This window comes from Barbus barbus, assembly GCF_936440315.1.
Source record: "Barbus barbus genome assembly, chromosome: 34".
In the NCBI taxonomy this organism is placed as follows: domain Eukaryota; kingdom Metazoa; phylum Chordata; class Actinopteri; order Cypriniformes; family Cyprinidae; genus Barbus; species Barbus barbus.
Window position 1 is genome coordinate 25,323,875 of NC_136762.1, and position 15,469 is coordinate 25,339,343.

General features: G+C 39.7%; 1 protein-coding gene across 3 annotated transcripts; it reads left to right on the plus strand.

The window, feature by feature from the left end:
- Nucleotides 1-771: 771 nt before the first annotated feature.
- LOC306854054 (eukaryotic translation initiation factor 4H-like) lies at nt 772-12,803 on the plus strand (the record flags this gene model as incomplete). Of its 3 annotated transcripts, none has more annotated exons than XM_079391841.1 (8): nt 772-1,160; nt 4,072-4,259; nt 4,548-4,612; nt 4,825-4,918; nt 6,034-6,123; nt 7,223-7,363; nt 10,312-10,427; nt 11,543-12,803. In XM_079391841.1, the coding sequence occupies exons 1-8, from the start codon at nt 1,096-1,098 to the stop codon at nt 11,546-11,548; spliced, it is 765 nt and encodes a 254-aa protein (XP_079247967.1). In that variant the 5' UTR covers nt 772-1,095. The 3 variants fall into 3 exon arrangements, with proteins under 3 accessions (XP_079247967.1, XP_079247969.1, XP_079247968.1); XM_079391843.1 differs by having other exon boundaries at nt 1,037-1,160; nt 6,034-6,105; XM_079391842.1 differs by lacking the exon at nt 11,543-12,803 and having other exon boundaries at nt 1,037-1,160; nt 6,034-6,105; nt 10,312-10,451.
- Between the last annotated feature and the right edge of the window lie 2,666 nt (nt 12,804-15,469).

The window sequence follows — 15,469 nt, forward strand, 5'->3', positions numbered from 1 at the left end:
CGAGAGAAACAAGTGAGTAAAGAGGCAAACTACATCCGAAACCTCCTCTTTTTCTGCATCTTCTTCTTTGTTTTCTCTGGCCCTCTCTCTCCCTCACCCTCACCCACAGGCGTCTCGTCAGGACGAGGATGGTTGACCCCATTCACACACTTACCGCCTCCCTCCGCTTTTTGTGTTTTGAAAGATTTTGGTTGAATTATTTGTCTAGAGTTTTGAAAAAAGACAAGAAGTTTCCGATATTAGAGCGAAAATAATTGTAAAAAACTGTAAATCTTGGTTTGATGATCATTTATCTAATGCAGTGACATACAGTTTCAGAGTGGCTGAACTACTTTTTACGACAAATGCAATACACTAAAGTTTATTCTTGTCTGAATGTTTTCCAGTATGTATTTACTCAAATGCTATTAGAAAACATAATATTGTAGATTTTTAGTTTGAAGGACAGAACTTTATGTTTTTGAAACCAACAAAAACAATCATATTTATTTATTATTATATTTTATAAGTTTTTCTCACTGGCCGTTTCATTCATCTTAAGTGGTTGATGGAAAGCAGGTGGTTGTTTTTTTCTCTCACAGCCGCGTGCATTATGAAAATTATGAATGTTGCGGTGGCTTTAAATAAATAACAAATCAATCAATCCAATGGTAACATCCTCAGAAGCAAAACAAACATGCGCAAGTAATTATTTATCGAATCGAACAGCTATGAATCGTGAATCGAATAGAATCGAATAGAATCGATTCTCTGGCTAAAGATTCATCGCTTATTCAGAGGTTCACTGAATCCGCTCCGAAAGCTGTGGTACTAACTCATTAAATCGCATCTCGAGTCTCCTCGTCGTTGCCCGATTAAAAAAATCGTCCATTACTCACATTAAAAATGTGTTTTTGCATACAGACTCCAAAACGAATATACATACGTCATACTTTGACATTTTAAACCTATATATTCTATTGCTACTCAAATGTATTTTATACATTTACAACTGGCAACGTCTAAGGCACGTACAGGGCAGCTCAACCTCGCAGCCGTATATTTTGGGGTCCTTCAGCGTCAGACTGCTGCTTTCTCTGGACAGCATCTTCGTCAATGGCGGATTTTGATAACTACGATGACCGGGACCGGGCTTACGGGAGCTTCGGCGGGGGGAGAGGGTAAGGATGTCGGCGTGAGAGGACCGGCGAGGCGCGGGTTTGCGGGGGTAGGCCACGCAGCTGTGATGAATGAAGGCCGGCCACGAAACTCAGCACCGCATGGGCTTCATGTCTCACGGCAGACTCCGCATTTCAGTGCACGCAGACGTGATGTAAAGCACTGCTGCTCGTTATAGCTATTGAGTCTGGTTATTGGTGTCAGAATCGGGGTGAATGATGAGTGCGACACTGGGCCTCGGTCAGGGTTTGACTCTGATGTTTTCAATCCCACTGCACTGCTGCTTATGAGTGCAAGTGCTCTCATTTCCACAAAAACACCGTGATACTTCCGTCTTTCTGGACGTGCACGGTAGTAACGTTATTATTTGAAGTATATCGTTGAAACTGGAAATAATCACGTCTGTGCAAATGCATTTCTCACGCTGTTCTGAAGTGCATATGATAACTAGGCTCGAGCTGATGGCATCATGCACGTGTGTCATGGCTGTATCCGCGCGCTGCGTGGCATTATCAGTTATTGAATATAGAAACAGAAAGCACGTGCTTATTTGATGCATGGAAACCTGGTAAAATGAGATCTGTTTTGACCATGCTGCATTATTGCTAATGAGAAATGAGGGGGGGGGGGAACAAACTACTTTTTTTAAATAGAACTAATTGTTCATTTCAACAAAAATAGTGAAAACTGGTAATATTGTGAAATGCTATAGCAGTTTTCTATTGATATATTTTCAAATGTGATCTATTCCTGTAATCAAAGCTGAATTTTCAGCATCATTCCTCCAGATGTCACACCATACTTAAGAAAGCATTCAAATCATCTGATTTGCTGCTCAAGAAACATTTCTGATTTGACTTTTGATCAATTTAATGCATCCTTGCGCAAAAGTATTAATTTCTTTACTTTCCAAAAACAAAAAAAGTAACTGAACACACACGTTTTGAATGCTCATTGTGTATAATATTACAAAAGCTTATTTGCTGTTAGTTTTATTTGAGTGAAAACAGTGATGAGCAACGATTGAGGTCTGAAAGAAAGTTGGCTAGTACTTTTATTTAGCAGCAAGGATGCATTCAATTGATCAAAAGTGACATTAAAGACATTTGTAATGTTATGCAAGATTTCTGTTCATTAAAAAGTGTATTGTGCATTAATTGACAAGGCTATCAAATTTTGGCACAGTTATTGGGCAGTTTGATCAGAATGATTAGATCTATACAAGCTTAAAACGGCCGAATCTTGGTTGTTTTAATGGTATGACAAACATCATCTATGTATGAGGGTACCATGGTGTTTCCATCTGGTCCCTACCGCCGCAGTGTTGCGTGTGGGTTTTTGCGGTGGTTGATGATGAATGTTTCTGTGCTGTACTCAGTAGCAGTTATGTATCATTTGCACTGGTCTGAAGACACCCGGCGCAGCAGAGATGTCATGCTATACACTCGTCTCAGGTCTCCGTCTGACACCAGAGGAATGTCTGCAGTATACTGGATCCCAGAGGAAGCTCACAGATTCACTTTGCATGGGATTTAATCTACTATTACAGACAGGAAATAAATTAAGAAGATGCTTTCTGCAATATTTTCGTCCAAAACACTTTGTGTCTGTCCAGTAGCATTTTTAGTATGCATACTAAATAATGTTACCAATGATAGACCAATGTGTGGGCCAAGCTGATATGAAATATGATTTTGAAGATTAGCTCATAACTGTCCAGTGTGCAGACCAACAGAAGTGACCGCACACCCACATTCCAGTTTCACAATAAACAGCCGGCCTAATCAATGCTCATTTTTAGCTTTAGAGGCCTCGTTTATAAAACGTGCACACAGATTTGATTTTAGATTATGCATACGCATACGTCAGATTTATAAAGCGGTCGTTGACGTGGAAAAATGTTTAGTGCTACATCAGGGTCTAAGCAGATGGACGCACTGTCTCTTATGGCAGAGAGTCGTAGTACTGCAGGTATTTGGAGGTCTAAGCGATTCTTGCTGCTTACCATCAAGCATGATGATGCTTACTCAAGTGAAGGATTTGGGTGTTAACTGGTGCTCTGTTATATGCTAAAGACATTAATTGAGGGCTTTTACAAGCAGAGAAATGAAACCATTCAGCTGTGCACAAAAGTCATTTGTGATTTATAGATTTCACATGCGGAAAAGAGGCATTTATTTAATAAATAGTGTGCATTTAAATGCACACGTACAGTATATATTTTGAAAATATTTACATGTATTTATATTAATGTAATTATTAGTGCTGTCAAAGTGAACGCGTTAACCCAAATTCATTTTAACGGCACTAATTTTATTAACGCAGCGTGCATTTTCTGTTTGACCCGTGACAAACCTGTATTTGGAGAAATAGAGATGCACAGTGTTGCCAATGAATTTGCAGACCGCTTTAGCGACATACACCCCCCCCCCCCCCCCCCCCCCCCCCCCGTCTAAAAAAAAAAAAAAAGCGCCTAGCGACAAATCTTTAGGGTTTGCCCAAGTCTTTAGTTACTGAGATTCGCTGGTACTGCTACGCGAGCGCGAGGTCTTGCTGTCCCAGCGTGTGCACTAGAGATGCAACTAACGATTATTTTGATAGTAGATTAGTTGGCCGATTATTTTTTCGATTAATCGGATTTTCTGTGTTTGGGATGTTATGAGACCCAAAACCACCAGAAGTGTGTGTGATTGATTGAAGCGACACATTGTAGATTTGTGAAAGGACACCGAGAGATGCTCTTCTGTCAAGCAGCCGAGTGGTCGTGGTGGGCTTTATCAGTCGGTGTGCGTCTTTTATTTGCAGTGTTTGAGTCTTGCTGGAATCACACGATGTCGAGATCAATAGTTTACCTGCGTGTTGTTATTTCTAGAAGGTGTAGAGCTGATTCGGTTGTTTGTTTATGGACTGCAGACCCCGAGGCGGCGGCGGCCAAGGCGGACCCCGAAAGCAGAAGGAGCTTCCCGCAGAGCCGCCCTACACGGCGTACGTCGGCAACCTGCCCTTCAACACTGTGCAAGGAGACATAGATGCCATCTTCAAAGACCTCAGCCTCCGGAGCGTTCGACTAGTGCGAGACAAAGAAACAGACAAGTTCAAAGGTGGGCTGACCTTCGCATGATTACTGAGGGATATTGTTTGCTTTATTATTCATACTGGGTTTTCGCCTAAGTGCTAAACTTTGTGCTGCGGGCATGAATCAAACCTCAAAATGTGTGGCTAGTTTTCTTTCTGTTGCTGGACGGGTAGAACGTGGCTCGAGCAACACCAAGGTTATGGGTTTGATCCTTCGGGAAAGCACACGCTGTTAAATGTAACTAATTAATGTACTGAAAATCAATGTGAATCAAAACATCTACTAAATGAGCAAATTGTGTTTCGTTCTCTAGGTTTCTGTTATGTAGAGTTTGAAGACTTGGAATCTCTAAAAGAGGCGTTGACGTATGATGGCGCTGTAAGTCACCAGATTACACTATTCTAGTATTACCTTTGTTTTGGTGAAGTGTTATGTGCTGTCATTTTGAATAGGCATACACCCACTTTTTTGTTTTTATAGCTGATAAAAGTGACAAATTCATAAAGCATGTACAATAAGCTTGAAACAAACGTTTGAACGCTTGTGCACTGTTTGATATGTTGTGTGCTGAGTATGCAGTTCTTCCACAGCTGCTAGGAGACCGGTCTTTGAGGGTGGATATCGCAGAGGGCCGAAAGCAAGAGCGTGGCGCCGGAGGCTTCGGCTTCCGGAAAGATGACAGAGGTACTGTGTGTGCGCGCCAATATATCAAAATATTACTGTTGTCTGCAATCTTTTCTCTTGTACTTTCATTAGTGCTGTTGTCTCTTTCTTACTGTCGATTATTGCTTGTGTGCTTCCTGTCAAATATATTCTCAGAAATGAGCAATGCTAGGGATGGATTTACATTATAATTGTCAACCAAGTAGAGATTCTGTTACACTGTGTGTCAGGTTTTCTAGAGAAATGTTCTAGTTTTTGTTTTATTAAAAAATAAAATATTGTCATGTATATTAGCATTTATAGTTTACTGAGGTTTTTTTAACATGATATTATTGAAAGTATTTACTTGCATTTGATAGCATCAGGTGGTAAATTAAGAATTGATTCTGTTACAGGCTCCGTTACACAACTGCACGGCCACGGTTGACTGCTATTTGACATTATTATCTTTTATTTTAGAGAAAATGTGATGTTGTAATAAATTCTTTTGGTTGTACCCCTAAGCAATGCTCAATATTAGCCTGTGCTCACTTTGTGTCTTCTGTCTCTTATTCTGAACTGTCTCCGCTTGGTTATATTGCAATTGCATATAGCTACAAATATTTAATTCACTGCTCATGCTACACAAAAACAGCATTTCTTAAAGGGGTAGTTCACACAAAAAAAATTAATTTTGTAATGTACTCAAGTTTTTCCAACTATGTGAGTAATCAAACAGTTTCTGGTCCCCATTACACACTTCAAAATATTTTATGTTTAGTAGAAGAAAGAAACTCATTCAGGTTTGGAACAACTCAAGGGTGAGTAAATGACGCAAATGTCTTTTTTGGGTGAACTGTCCCTTTAAGCCAGGCTTCTCACGGTCATTGTTCATGTGTTTCATCTTCAGATATTTTTGTGCTTTTCTGTTTTTTCATCCCTCAATAGAAAACCTTTTCTAGCTCCTCTTCCTTCCCCTCTAACAAATGAAGTGCTTTCCTATAGGCTAAACTTGCCTGTCCAGCTGGTGTCTTCCTGTTAGCGCTGTTTCAGATGATCTGATTGGTTCAGTTGAGCCGTTTTGTGGGTGGGCCTCTTTCACCCTGATCTCAGCTTTGAATTGTTGCCCCTATTAAACAGCCCCCTGTCCCTTTCAGGCCGTGGTGGCTCACGTGGGGCCAGAGGAGGGGGACATGACTCCAGAGACGACTTCGACCAATCTGGAGGAGGTGCGGCGAGTGAACCGGGCAAGAACTCCAACTAGATAATCGGCTCTAGATTTTAGCAAAGAATCTGATTAGCACACATCTGTGGTATGATGTATGACCACAGGCGATTCAGATGTGTTCCTCATTTTGTAAAAATGATCAGAAAGCATGTTTACAATAATTTTACTGGATGAACGCCTAGTAAGCAATACGTCACAAAGAAAATGAAAGTTTTTTTAGGACAAGATTTTCATTACTTCATTGGATGTTTTTTGGGGGGTGGAGGGGGTAATTTTTTTAAATAGTTATAATTGTTATTATTATTAGTGTTGTTAATAATAATAACAACAACAGATTATTCATATTTTAAAAATTATGAAATTAATTTTAATAATTATTGTGATATTTTCATTGCAAGTATGTTATAATGCTAATTAAGTTATAATGCAGTAATGGAAATCATTGTCATCACAACATTAATTTATAATAATAATGATATGATAATGATACAAAAATCAGCATTCATTCAAAACAACACAATCCCATGATTACATAAAATATTAAATAGAATATTTTTCATATAAATGTAATAAGCAAATTATTTGTCTTAAAATATCAGTGAAAATCATAATGGACAGTAATAGGCTTTTTTTTTCAATATGCGAATTAAGCTGCTTATTTTTATTTGATTTTGGGGTAAAATAATTGACGCTACTTGGCTGTTTTTGTGACATTCACCCTATTACAGTAAATGTTTTTCTCACCCACTTTTACAAACTGAGGAAGTAGTGTTTGAAACCTTGTTCAAAACAACCCAGAATATATAGAGTCGCAGGACTTTATCAGCAGGGATCTTGGTATTGCATATTTATGTTTTGGCTTGTTCATATATTTTTAGTTAATTTTTGAACATTGATCTCTCAGTGACTCCATCTCATTGCCATCAGTCATGTTGTCATGGAGTCTCCCTGCTAGTCTGCAGTCAGATTTCCTCCCAGATTGAAGTTGCCTATAGATACTGATCTGGGATCAGACTTCATTTTGCCTAGAGCCAATCCTGGATCAGTATTTTAGTGCAGCTTTGCAGTAGAGTGGGAGAATGACGGACCAGTTACTCACACGCTTCCTCTTTCCACAGGATTTAGAGATGATGACTTCATGGGTGGGAGGAGTCGAGGAGGCGGTCGCCCTGGCGACAGAAGGGGGGGCGGAGGCATGGGACGCTTCAGAGATGGACCTCCTCGCGGAGGCCAGACAGACTTCAGAGAACCCTCTGATGGTGTCACGCATTTATTCATTCTGAAAAAAGATACCTCTATATACAGTTGGGCAAAAAAGTATTTAGTCAGCCACCAATTGTGCAAGTTCTCCCACTTAAAGAGATGAGAGAGGCCTGCAATTTTCATCATAGGTACACTTCAACTATGAGAGACAGAATGGGGGGAAAGAATCCAGGAAATCACATTGTAGGATTTTTAAAGAATTTATTTGCAAATTATGGTGGAAAATAAGTATTTGGTCAATAACAAAAGTTCATCTCAATACTTTGTTATATGACAGAGGTCAAACGTTTTCTGTAAGTCTTCACAAGGTTTTCACACACTGTTGCTGGTATTTTGGCCCATTCCTCCATGCAGATCTCCTCTAGATTAGTGATGTTTTGGGGCTGTCGCTGGGCAACACGGACTTTCAACTCCCTCCAAAGACTTTCTATGGGGTTGAGATCTGGGACTGGCTAGGCCACTCCAGGACCTTGAGATTGCCCGGGCGGTGTGTTTGGGATCATTGTCATGCTGAAAGACCCAGCCACGTTTCATCTTCAATGCCCTTGCTGATGGAAGGAGGTTTTCACTCAAAATCTCACGATACATGGCCCCATTCATTCTTTCCTTTACACGGATCAGTCGTCCTGGTCCCTTTGCAGAAAAACAGCCCCAAAGCATGATGTTTGCACCCCCATGCTTCACAGTAGGTATGGTGTTCTTTGGATGCAACGCAGCATTCTTTCTCCTCCAAACACGACGTGTTGAGTTTATTTTGGTTTCATCTGACCATATGACATTCTCCCAATCCTCTTCTGGATCATCCAAATGCTCTCTAGCAAACTTCAGACGGGCCGGACATGTACTGGCTTAAGCAGGGGCACACGTCTGGCACTGCAGGATTTGAGTCCCTGGCGGCGTAGTGTGTTACTGATGGTAGCCTTTGTTACTTTGGTCCCAGCTCTCTGCAGGTCATTCACTAGGCCCCCCCGTGTGGTTCTGGGATTTTTGCTCACCGTTCTTGTGATCATTTTGACCCCACGGGGTGAGATCTTGCGTGGAGCCCCAGATCGAAGGAGATTATCAGTGGTCTTGTATGTCTTCCATTTTCTAATAATTGCTCCCACAGTTGATTTCTTCACACCAAGCTGCTTGCCTATTGCAGATTCAGTCTTCCCAGCCTGGTGCAGGTCTACAATTTTGTTTCTGGTGTCCCTCGACAGCTCTTTGGTCTTGGCCATAGTGGAGTTTGGAGTGGTGGACAGGTGTCTTTTATACTGATAACGAGTTCAAACAGGTGCCATTAATACAGGTAACGAGTGGAGGACAGAGGAGCCTCTTAAAGAAGTTACAGGTCTGTGAGAGCCAGAACTCTTGCTTGTTTGTAGGTGACCAAATACATATTTTACAGAGGAATTTACCAATTAATTCATTAAAAATCCTACAATGTGATTTATATCTTTATATTTGATTCTCTCATAGTTGAAGTGTACCTATGATGAAAATTACAGGCCTCGCTCATCTTTTTAAGTGGGAGAACTTGCACAATTGGTGGCTGACTAAATACTTTTTTGCCCAACTGTATGTGCGTTAAAGTCAACGTGAAATCATAATGGACCATATTTACTCTCGATAACATATTCCTGCTCAAACCTCTACGGTGCAACTAAATCACTCACATAAGCACTAATGTTTCAATTTAGGCGACTAAATGTCTAATGTTAGCCTTTGCCTACTAAAGTGGTAGATGTCACTTGCCAGTGTCTGAGTTAAGCACAAAGTTTACTTCGTTTTTTTTATGCGTCCACATGTTTGTCCAAAAGCATACGCTAAGAGGCTTTAAAGGCTGAGAGTAAGTTTTTCCGTTCACCTGCACTTGAACACTTAGAGTCTTACATAGCTTTCAAAATGACTGAGTTTGTTCAGAATTTAGTCTTAAAAAACAAGCAAAAGCAGTTGCGGGCCGGTTCTTTCAGTAGTGGGAGGGGCTAATGCACAAACATCGATCTCATTGGTTAATGCTCACCATTTTCATTTCTGCAAATCAGTTCGAGCAAACAGATAATGCGTTTAATATTTATGAGCAGCTTATCAGACCTTAGATTGTTTTATGTAGTATTAATAGTAGTATTTCATTAGAAGTATTATTGCTGTTTTTTACAGAATTGACTGATTGAAACACTACTAGCCTGTAAGTTCTAGCATAGATAATGTGGAATTGTTTTTGTTTTTTTGTGCTTTCATATCATATCACATGTGGATGTAAAAAGCTGCCGTACATACAAAACATTTATTAGCCAAGGGCGATTCTGTTGCCAAGGTGTGTGTATAGATGGTTGGTTTTGTGGATGTGGACAATTCATTATTTCAAAGGGGGGGGGATAAATCTTTGCAATGTTTTAGCAAAATGCTCTGACTTTCAGCTGTACACCAAGGTAAAACTATTTGTTAATATCAGCAATTTAGAGTTAATGTTAACTAGACCTTTACCATATCAGTTATCGATGTTAGTGTAATATTGCTGCATCCAGAGCAAAATGACTTATTGAATATTGTTTTAGGGTATGATGCAACGGAAATCTATTATTTAAACGAATGTTATAATTTAATGCCAAATAATCAATGCAAAGAAATGGATTCAGCCAGAGGCTCAAATAAATATGGCCTGATTCCTGGGACACAATTTTCATCTTTTCCAAAACTGACTCCACAAACTCTCACTTAGATATGTCCCCATTGTTATTGAAGGGCCTATTGTTATTATTATTATTATTTTATTTAACTTTTTTGATCCAGTCAATTCCCAATTGATGGCCCAACGTTACTTTTTGATATTTTGATTGACTAAAACTTCAGAAGTAAAATGGGTTGCAATACCATTTCACGTTGACTTTAAATGACACTTTTTGACACTTGCATAAATGATAGAATCACACCTAATATCTCGATTTCTCATTTTTTGCAGAGGAAAGAGCGCAGAGACCAAGGTTACAGCTGAAGCCGCGTACAGTGGCAGCTCCCCTTAACCAAGTGGCCAACCCCAACTCTGCCATCTTTGGGGGTGCCAAACCCAGGGAGGAGGTAATTCCCAAAGACAAACACTAAGAGACTGCATCCTCCCTCAGCGCTCCAAAAAGAAGGAAGGGGAGGGAGGAGGAGGGATATACGGGGAGGGAAGGGCGAGGTCCGGGGATGACAAACGAAGACAAAAAAAACGTATCGTGCCAACGGGAATGCGATTAAAGCCTCTGTCATCGTTCCTACCTTTTAGAGATGAACGGATTCCCTATGAATTCAGATCACACGACTACAAAAATATTAATATATATTCATTCAACGGGGAAAAACACAGACCACGCCCACATCGATCGTCATGACACCTGCACACACCAACCAGCAGCTCGTGAATGCATGGCAAAACTGTTTAACAGTGGTTTTATCTCCACCTTTGCTTCCCTGTAATTAGTGCCTGCTCTGTACTGTCGGGGGGGGGGGGGGGAAGTTATTTCACATCCTTGGTGAGATCCGAAAGTTTTTTTTTTTTTTTTTTTTTTATAGCTGGTCTCTTAAATGAAATGGAAACTGATTTTAAATGGGTTTTTTTGTTTGTTTCCTGGCTTTTTTTTTTATAGCTGTAGACTAAACTACACAAGTCAAGCTCTTTTATCGTGCGAAAAATGACGACACCGATTTGGTTTGCGTGATTTTCTTGTGGGGCAGCTAGCTAATGCTTCCACAGTTGACATTCATAATAGCGTTCGTGAAAAGCAGTATTAGGTTTATGGGATTGAGCGATCGTTGTTTTGTATTTTGTTCTTGGGATTTTTGACGGACTGAACCTATGAAGATTTTTCTCTTTGGCGTGATTTCCGACAGCGGCACGCGCTTCCTCACGATTTCAGCCGATTCACGTACGCAAACCTTCGAACGCACACTGGATTGTACGTGGTGCTTGTCCTCTCCCGAATCCTCACGGTGTGTGTAAATTGGCGCGTTAAAGCACAACGTAATCCAGCTGTACAGTCAGTGTTCAGTTTGGGAGCCGCGCGTCTTAGATCTACACAGCGCAATCTTCCCGTTTGTGTTGAATTGATTCTAATATTGCTTTGTCAAAATGTTCATGTGCAAATTTCACCGTCTCCTACAATGGATCCTGTGTAACCATTTTGTTCTTGTTTTGTTTCCGTTTTCTAAAGAATTAATATCTGTCAGTGTGGCTGCATTATTCCGGAAGGCTATACTGGATTCTACTGGCTTTGATCACCATAAAATCTTTCAAAGACTTCAGTGACATGCAGGAGCCCTCATCCGATTGGCTTAAAAAGGTGGAGGTGGGGGCTCTAGAAAGGGGGCGGGGCATAGTCTTAACTCTGCCTCTGCCTGTTCTCGCTGGCTCCACCCACACGCCTCAAAGAACCCAAACTTGGAGGACGGCATCTCCAGGTTGATTGTGTTTAAGGACTTCGACATCTCTTTACCTTCCCAAAGTATCTCTGTGTTTTTGAATTTGTAGACGCGCGGACGTAATTGCCGCCGTGTCCTTTTATATTTTGCTCTTTAAATTTCTTTACTGTATTTGAGGATTAAAACGTTGAGCTTGATTCTTAATTAAACCATTTCAAAGTGAAGAGGTTTTTGAGTTCTTGTTGCCTCATCTTTATGAAAGATTTTCCCCGACCTGACCAAATCCTGGCTCATCCAGAGCTTTCGGGAACAATGTGCCACATGTTTCATTCATTTCGAAGAGTATGCATGATAGGTTTGGGTGGTGACACAAGGGTCTACAGTCTACAGCGACATCCGCAGCTTGATGGCAATGTATTTCTTTCCAGACGAAAATATAGTAGAAACTATGAACCATAACACCATCAGTACTGCCTTTCCATATGAAGCTAATTGAACAAAAATGAACTGCTCACACATCTCCAGACACGCCAGGCGTAGTAGTTTCATCTCCTAGTGGATCGAGTGTAGAGTCCTCATGGGAAATCCATGTCACATCCCTTCTCTTCGCATTTTACTGGATATAAATGAGGAAGCTCAACAATTAATTTTTTTCTTACTATAAAATAGAGGTCAGCTGTTTTTATTCTTTTGTTTTTTCATTTTCCTACACTGTTTATGGCAATAAATTGTATCATCTTACAGTGTTTGAAATGTTGACAGGATAACGGGAGGAATTTTGATCTAAATGGTGTTTGAGACATTTGAAGGACAAAAAAGAAAAGTTATTTTACCAAAATTCAACCTGGCAGTTGGTTTATCGCAGGAATTATGTCGTAAGCTTTGAGAACAAGGTAACAGAACTTGCCAATGCAAGACACAAAGTCTTATCTTTGTTGGGTTAACAATGGTCTATACATTGAGTCAAACACAGGAAGTCTTTATTCTCAACATAGGAGATGCGTGATGAGTGATTGTTTTGCATATGTAAAGAATAAAAGATTTGAAGAGGAGACCCTGGGTTTGGGGTGTCAAATGATCTAAATACAAGGCAGTTTGGGGGGTGTTTCACAAAAGAATTAAATAAAATTGTATCGTCATTTACTCATCCTCCACTTCTTCCAAACTTGTGCGAGTCTCTTCCTTCTGTTGAACACACAAGGAGATATTTTGAAGAATATTGATAACTAAACAGGTGACTGTAGCCATTGACTTCCATATTTATCTATTTTATGGCGACAGCTACTGGCTATTATTTGGATACCAACACACTTCAGAAAGTACCTGTGTTTTGTGCTCAACAGAAGAAAGAGACTCCACGCATGTTTGAAACAACTTCAGCAAATGATGACAGCTGAGGGGAACTGTACTTTTAATATCTTGCGTTTCACCCTAAAAAGAAAAAAAATTGAAGAAAATTCTAATTTTGTTTAATTGTGAATGTATTGAAAAGGACAGAGGTTCTTCTAGACCTTAGAGTAGTGCCATATTAAGCTAAGGTTTGACAAATGAACACGAGATTGTTCGATGTAAACTGTACTTTAACAACATGCCAAGAGTTCAGCTGACAAACTTCACTACACAAAATAGATTGAAAGATGAGTTTTGAACATAGTGATCCCGTACCATTGTAAAAGACTTTCTTTGTGTAAGTCTATTGAGCCTCATAAAAATGAATATGCTGTTTACCCTGACTACAGTCTAGTATTGTGAAAAATATACTTTAAACAAATTCTATATAACAAAGACTGCTAAAATGTGTAAATATATAAAAAAAAAATATATATATATATATATATATATATATACACACACTGACCGGCCACTTTATTAGGTACACCTGTTCAATTGCTTGGTAATACAAATTGCTAATCAGCCAATCACATGGCAGCAACTCATTTAAGCATCTAGATGTGGTGAAGACGACTTGCTGAAGTTCAAACCGAGCATCAGAACGGGGAAGAAAGGGGACTTAAGTGACTTTGAACGTGGCATGGTTGTTGGTGACAGACGGGCTGGTCTGAGTATTTCAAAAACTGCTGATCTACTGGGATTTTCACGCACAACCATCTCTAGGGTTTACAGAGAATGGTCCGAAAAAGAGAAAATATCCAGTGAGCGGCAGTTGTGTGATGAAAATGCCTTGTTGATGTCAGAGGTCAGAGGAGAATGGGCAGACTGGTTAGAGATGATAGAAGGGCAACAGTAACTCAAATAACCACTCGTTACAACCAGAATACCATCTCTGAACGCACAACACGTCGAACCCTGAAGCAGATGGGCTACAGCAGCAGAAGACCACACCGGGTGCCGCTCCTGTCAGCTAAGAACAGGAAACGGAGGCTACAATTCACACAGGCTCACCAAAATTGGACAATAGAAGATTGGAAAAACGTTGCCTGGTCTGATGAGTCTCAATTTCTGCTGCAACATTCAGATGGTAGAGTCAGAATTCGGCGTAAGGAACATGAAAGCATGGATCTCATCCTCTGATGGCTACTTCCAGCAGGATAATGCACCATGTCACAAAGCTCAAATCATCTCAGACTGGTTTCTTGAACATGACAATGAGTTCACTTTACTCAAATGGCCTCCACAGTCACTTCATTCACGTTGTGGTAACGTCTGCCACGTTCCATTTTTACTGTTGTTGCGTGACATTCAGCAACTGCGAGACGATGTTCCGACCACATTTATTTTTATGCCAGATTATAAATACTATATTACCTTTTCTGCGTCTTATGTATTTTTTTTTTTTTTTTTGTGGTGAATCTCTTAATAATCACACACAACATGAATATGTAACTCTTTTTTTAAATACTTTTAATCATTAATTGTTCTTTTTAACGTAAAACCTGCTATGAAACTTGAAGAGGAAAAATGCCATACAAATTCATATAATCCAACTTTATTAAAACATTGCATACATATAATTACACTACCAAAACATACATTTAAAAAAAAAAAAAAACGTAAATATAGAGTAGCCTATATTAATTATATTTAGACTACAAATAAAAGAAGCATAAAAAGGGCATTTGAGAAGATTTGCTGAACAGAAGAAAAGCAGCAGGTCACTCAGGACTGGAGAACACGGCGGACAGGGGAGCGCAGACGAGAAGGTCGGGAGACATCAACAGTCCAATAAAGATGAACTAATCCAGAGGGAAAGAGCAAGCTTAGAAACCAGTCTGCAGGCACAAGTCAAAACCAGGCAGACAGTCCGAGGACAGAGAATGATGGGCGGCAGGCACAGGAGAATAAGACGGAGCAAAATCAAACAGCCTCTGATATAGGAGGACACAAATAGGATCTTGATACGACAGGACAGGCCACATATCTAGCATGAACACAGAAGAAAATAATCTAAAACGAAACAGCACACTATAGCAGAGAAATGGATAAAGCTTTATAATATTCATGCTTAACTAATGCAAAGATAGTCATGAGTTAATGTATAACTCATGAAGAACTAAGCCATTTATTAATAATTACTGCATCAGCAACAAATGAACATTCTATATGATTCATAGATTCAGTAATACATTGTTATTGGTTAAATGTGTCCAAGTATTAATTCCCTAATGACATATTATATTAACTAATAGTGTAAATTCATAATTACCACAATGGGTTGAAACATGCATTTCAACTTCCATTTTTAATTAATTATTAACTAA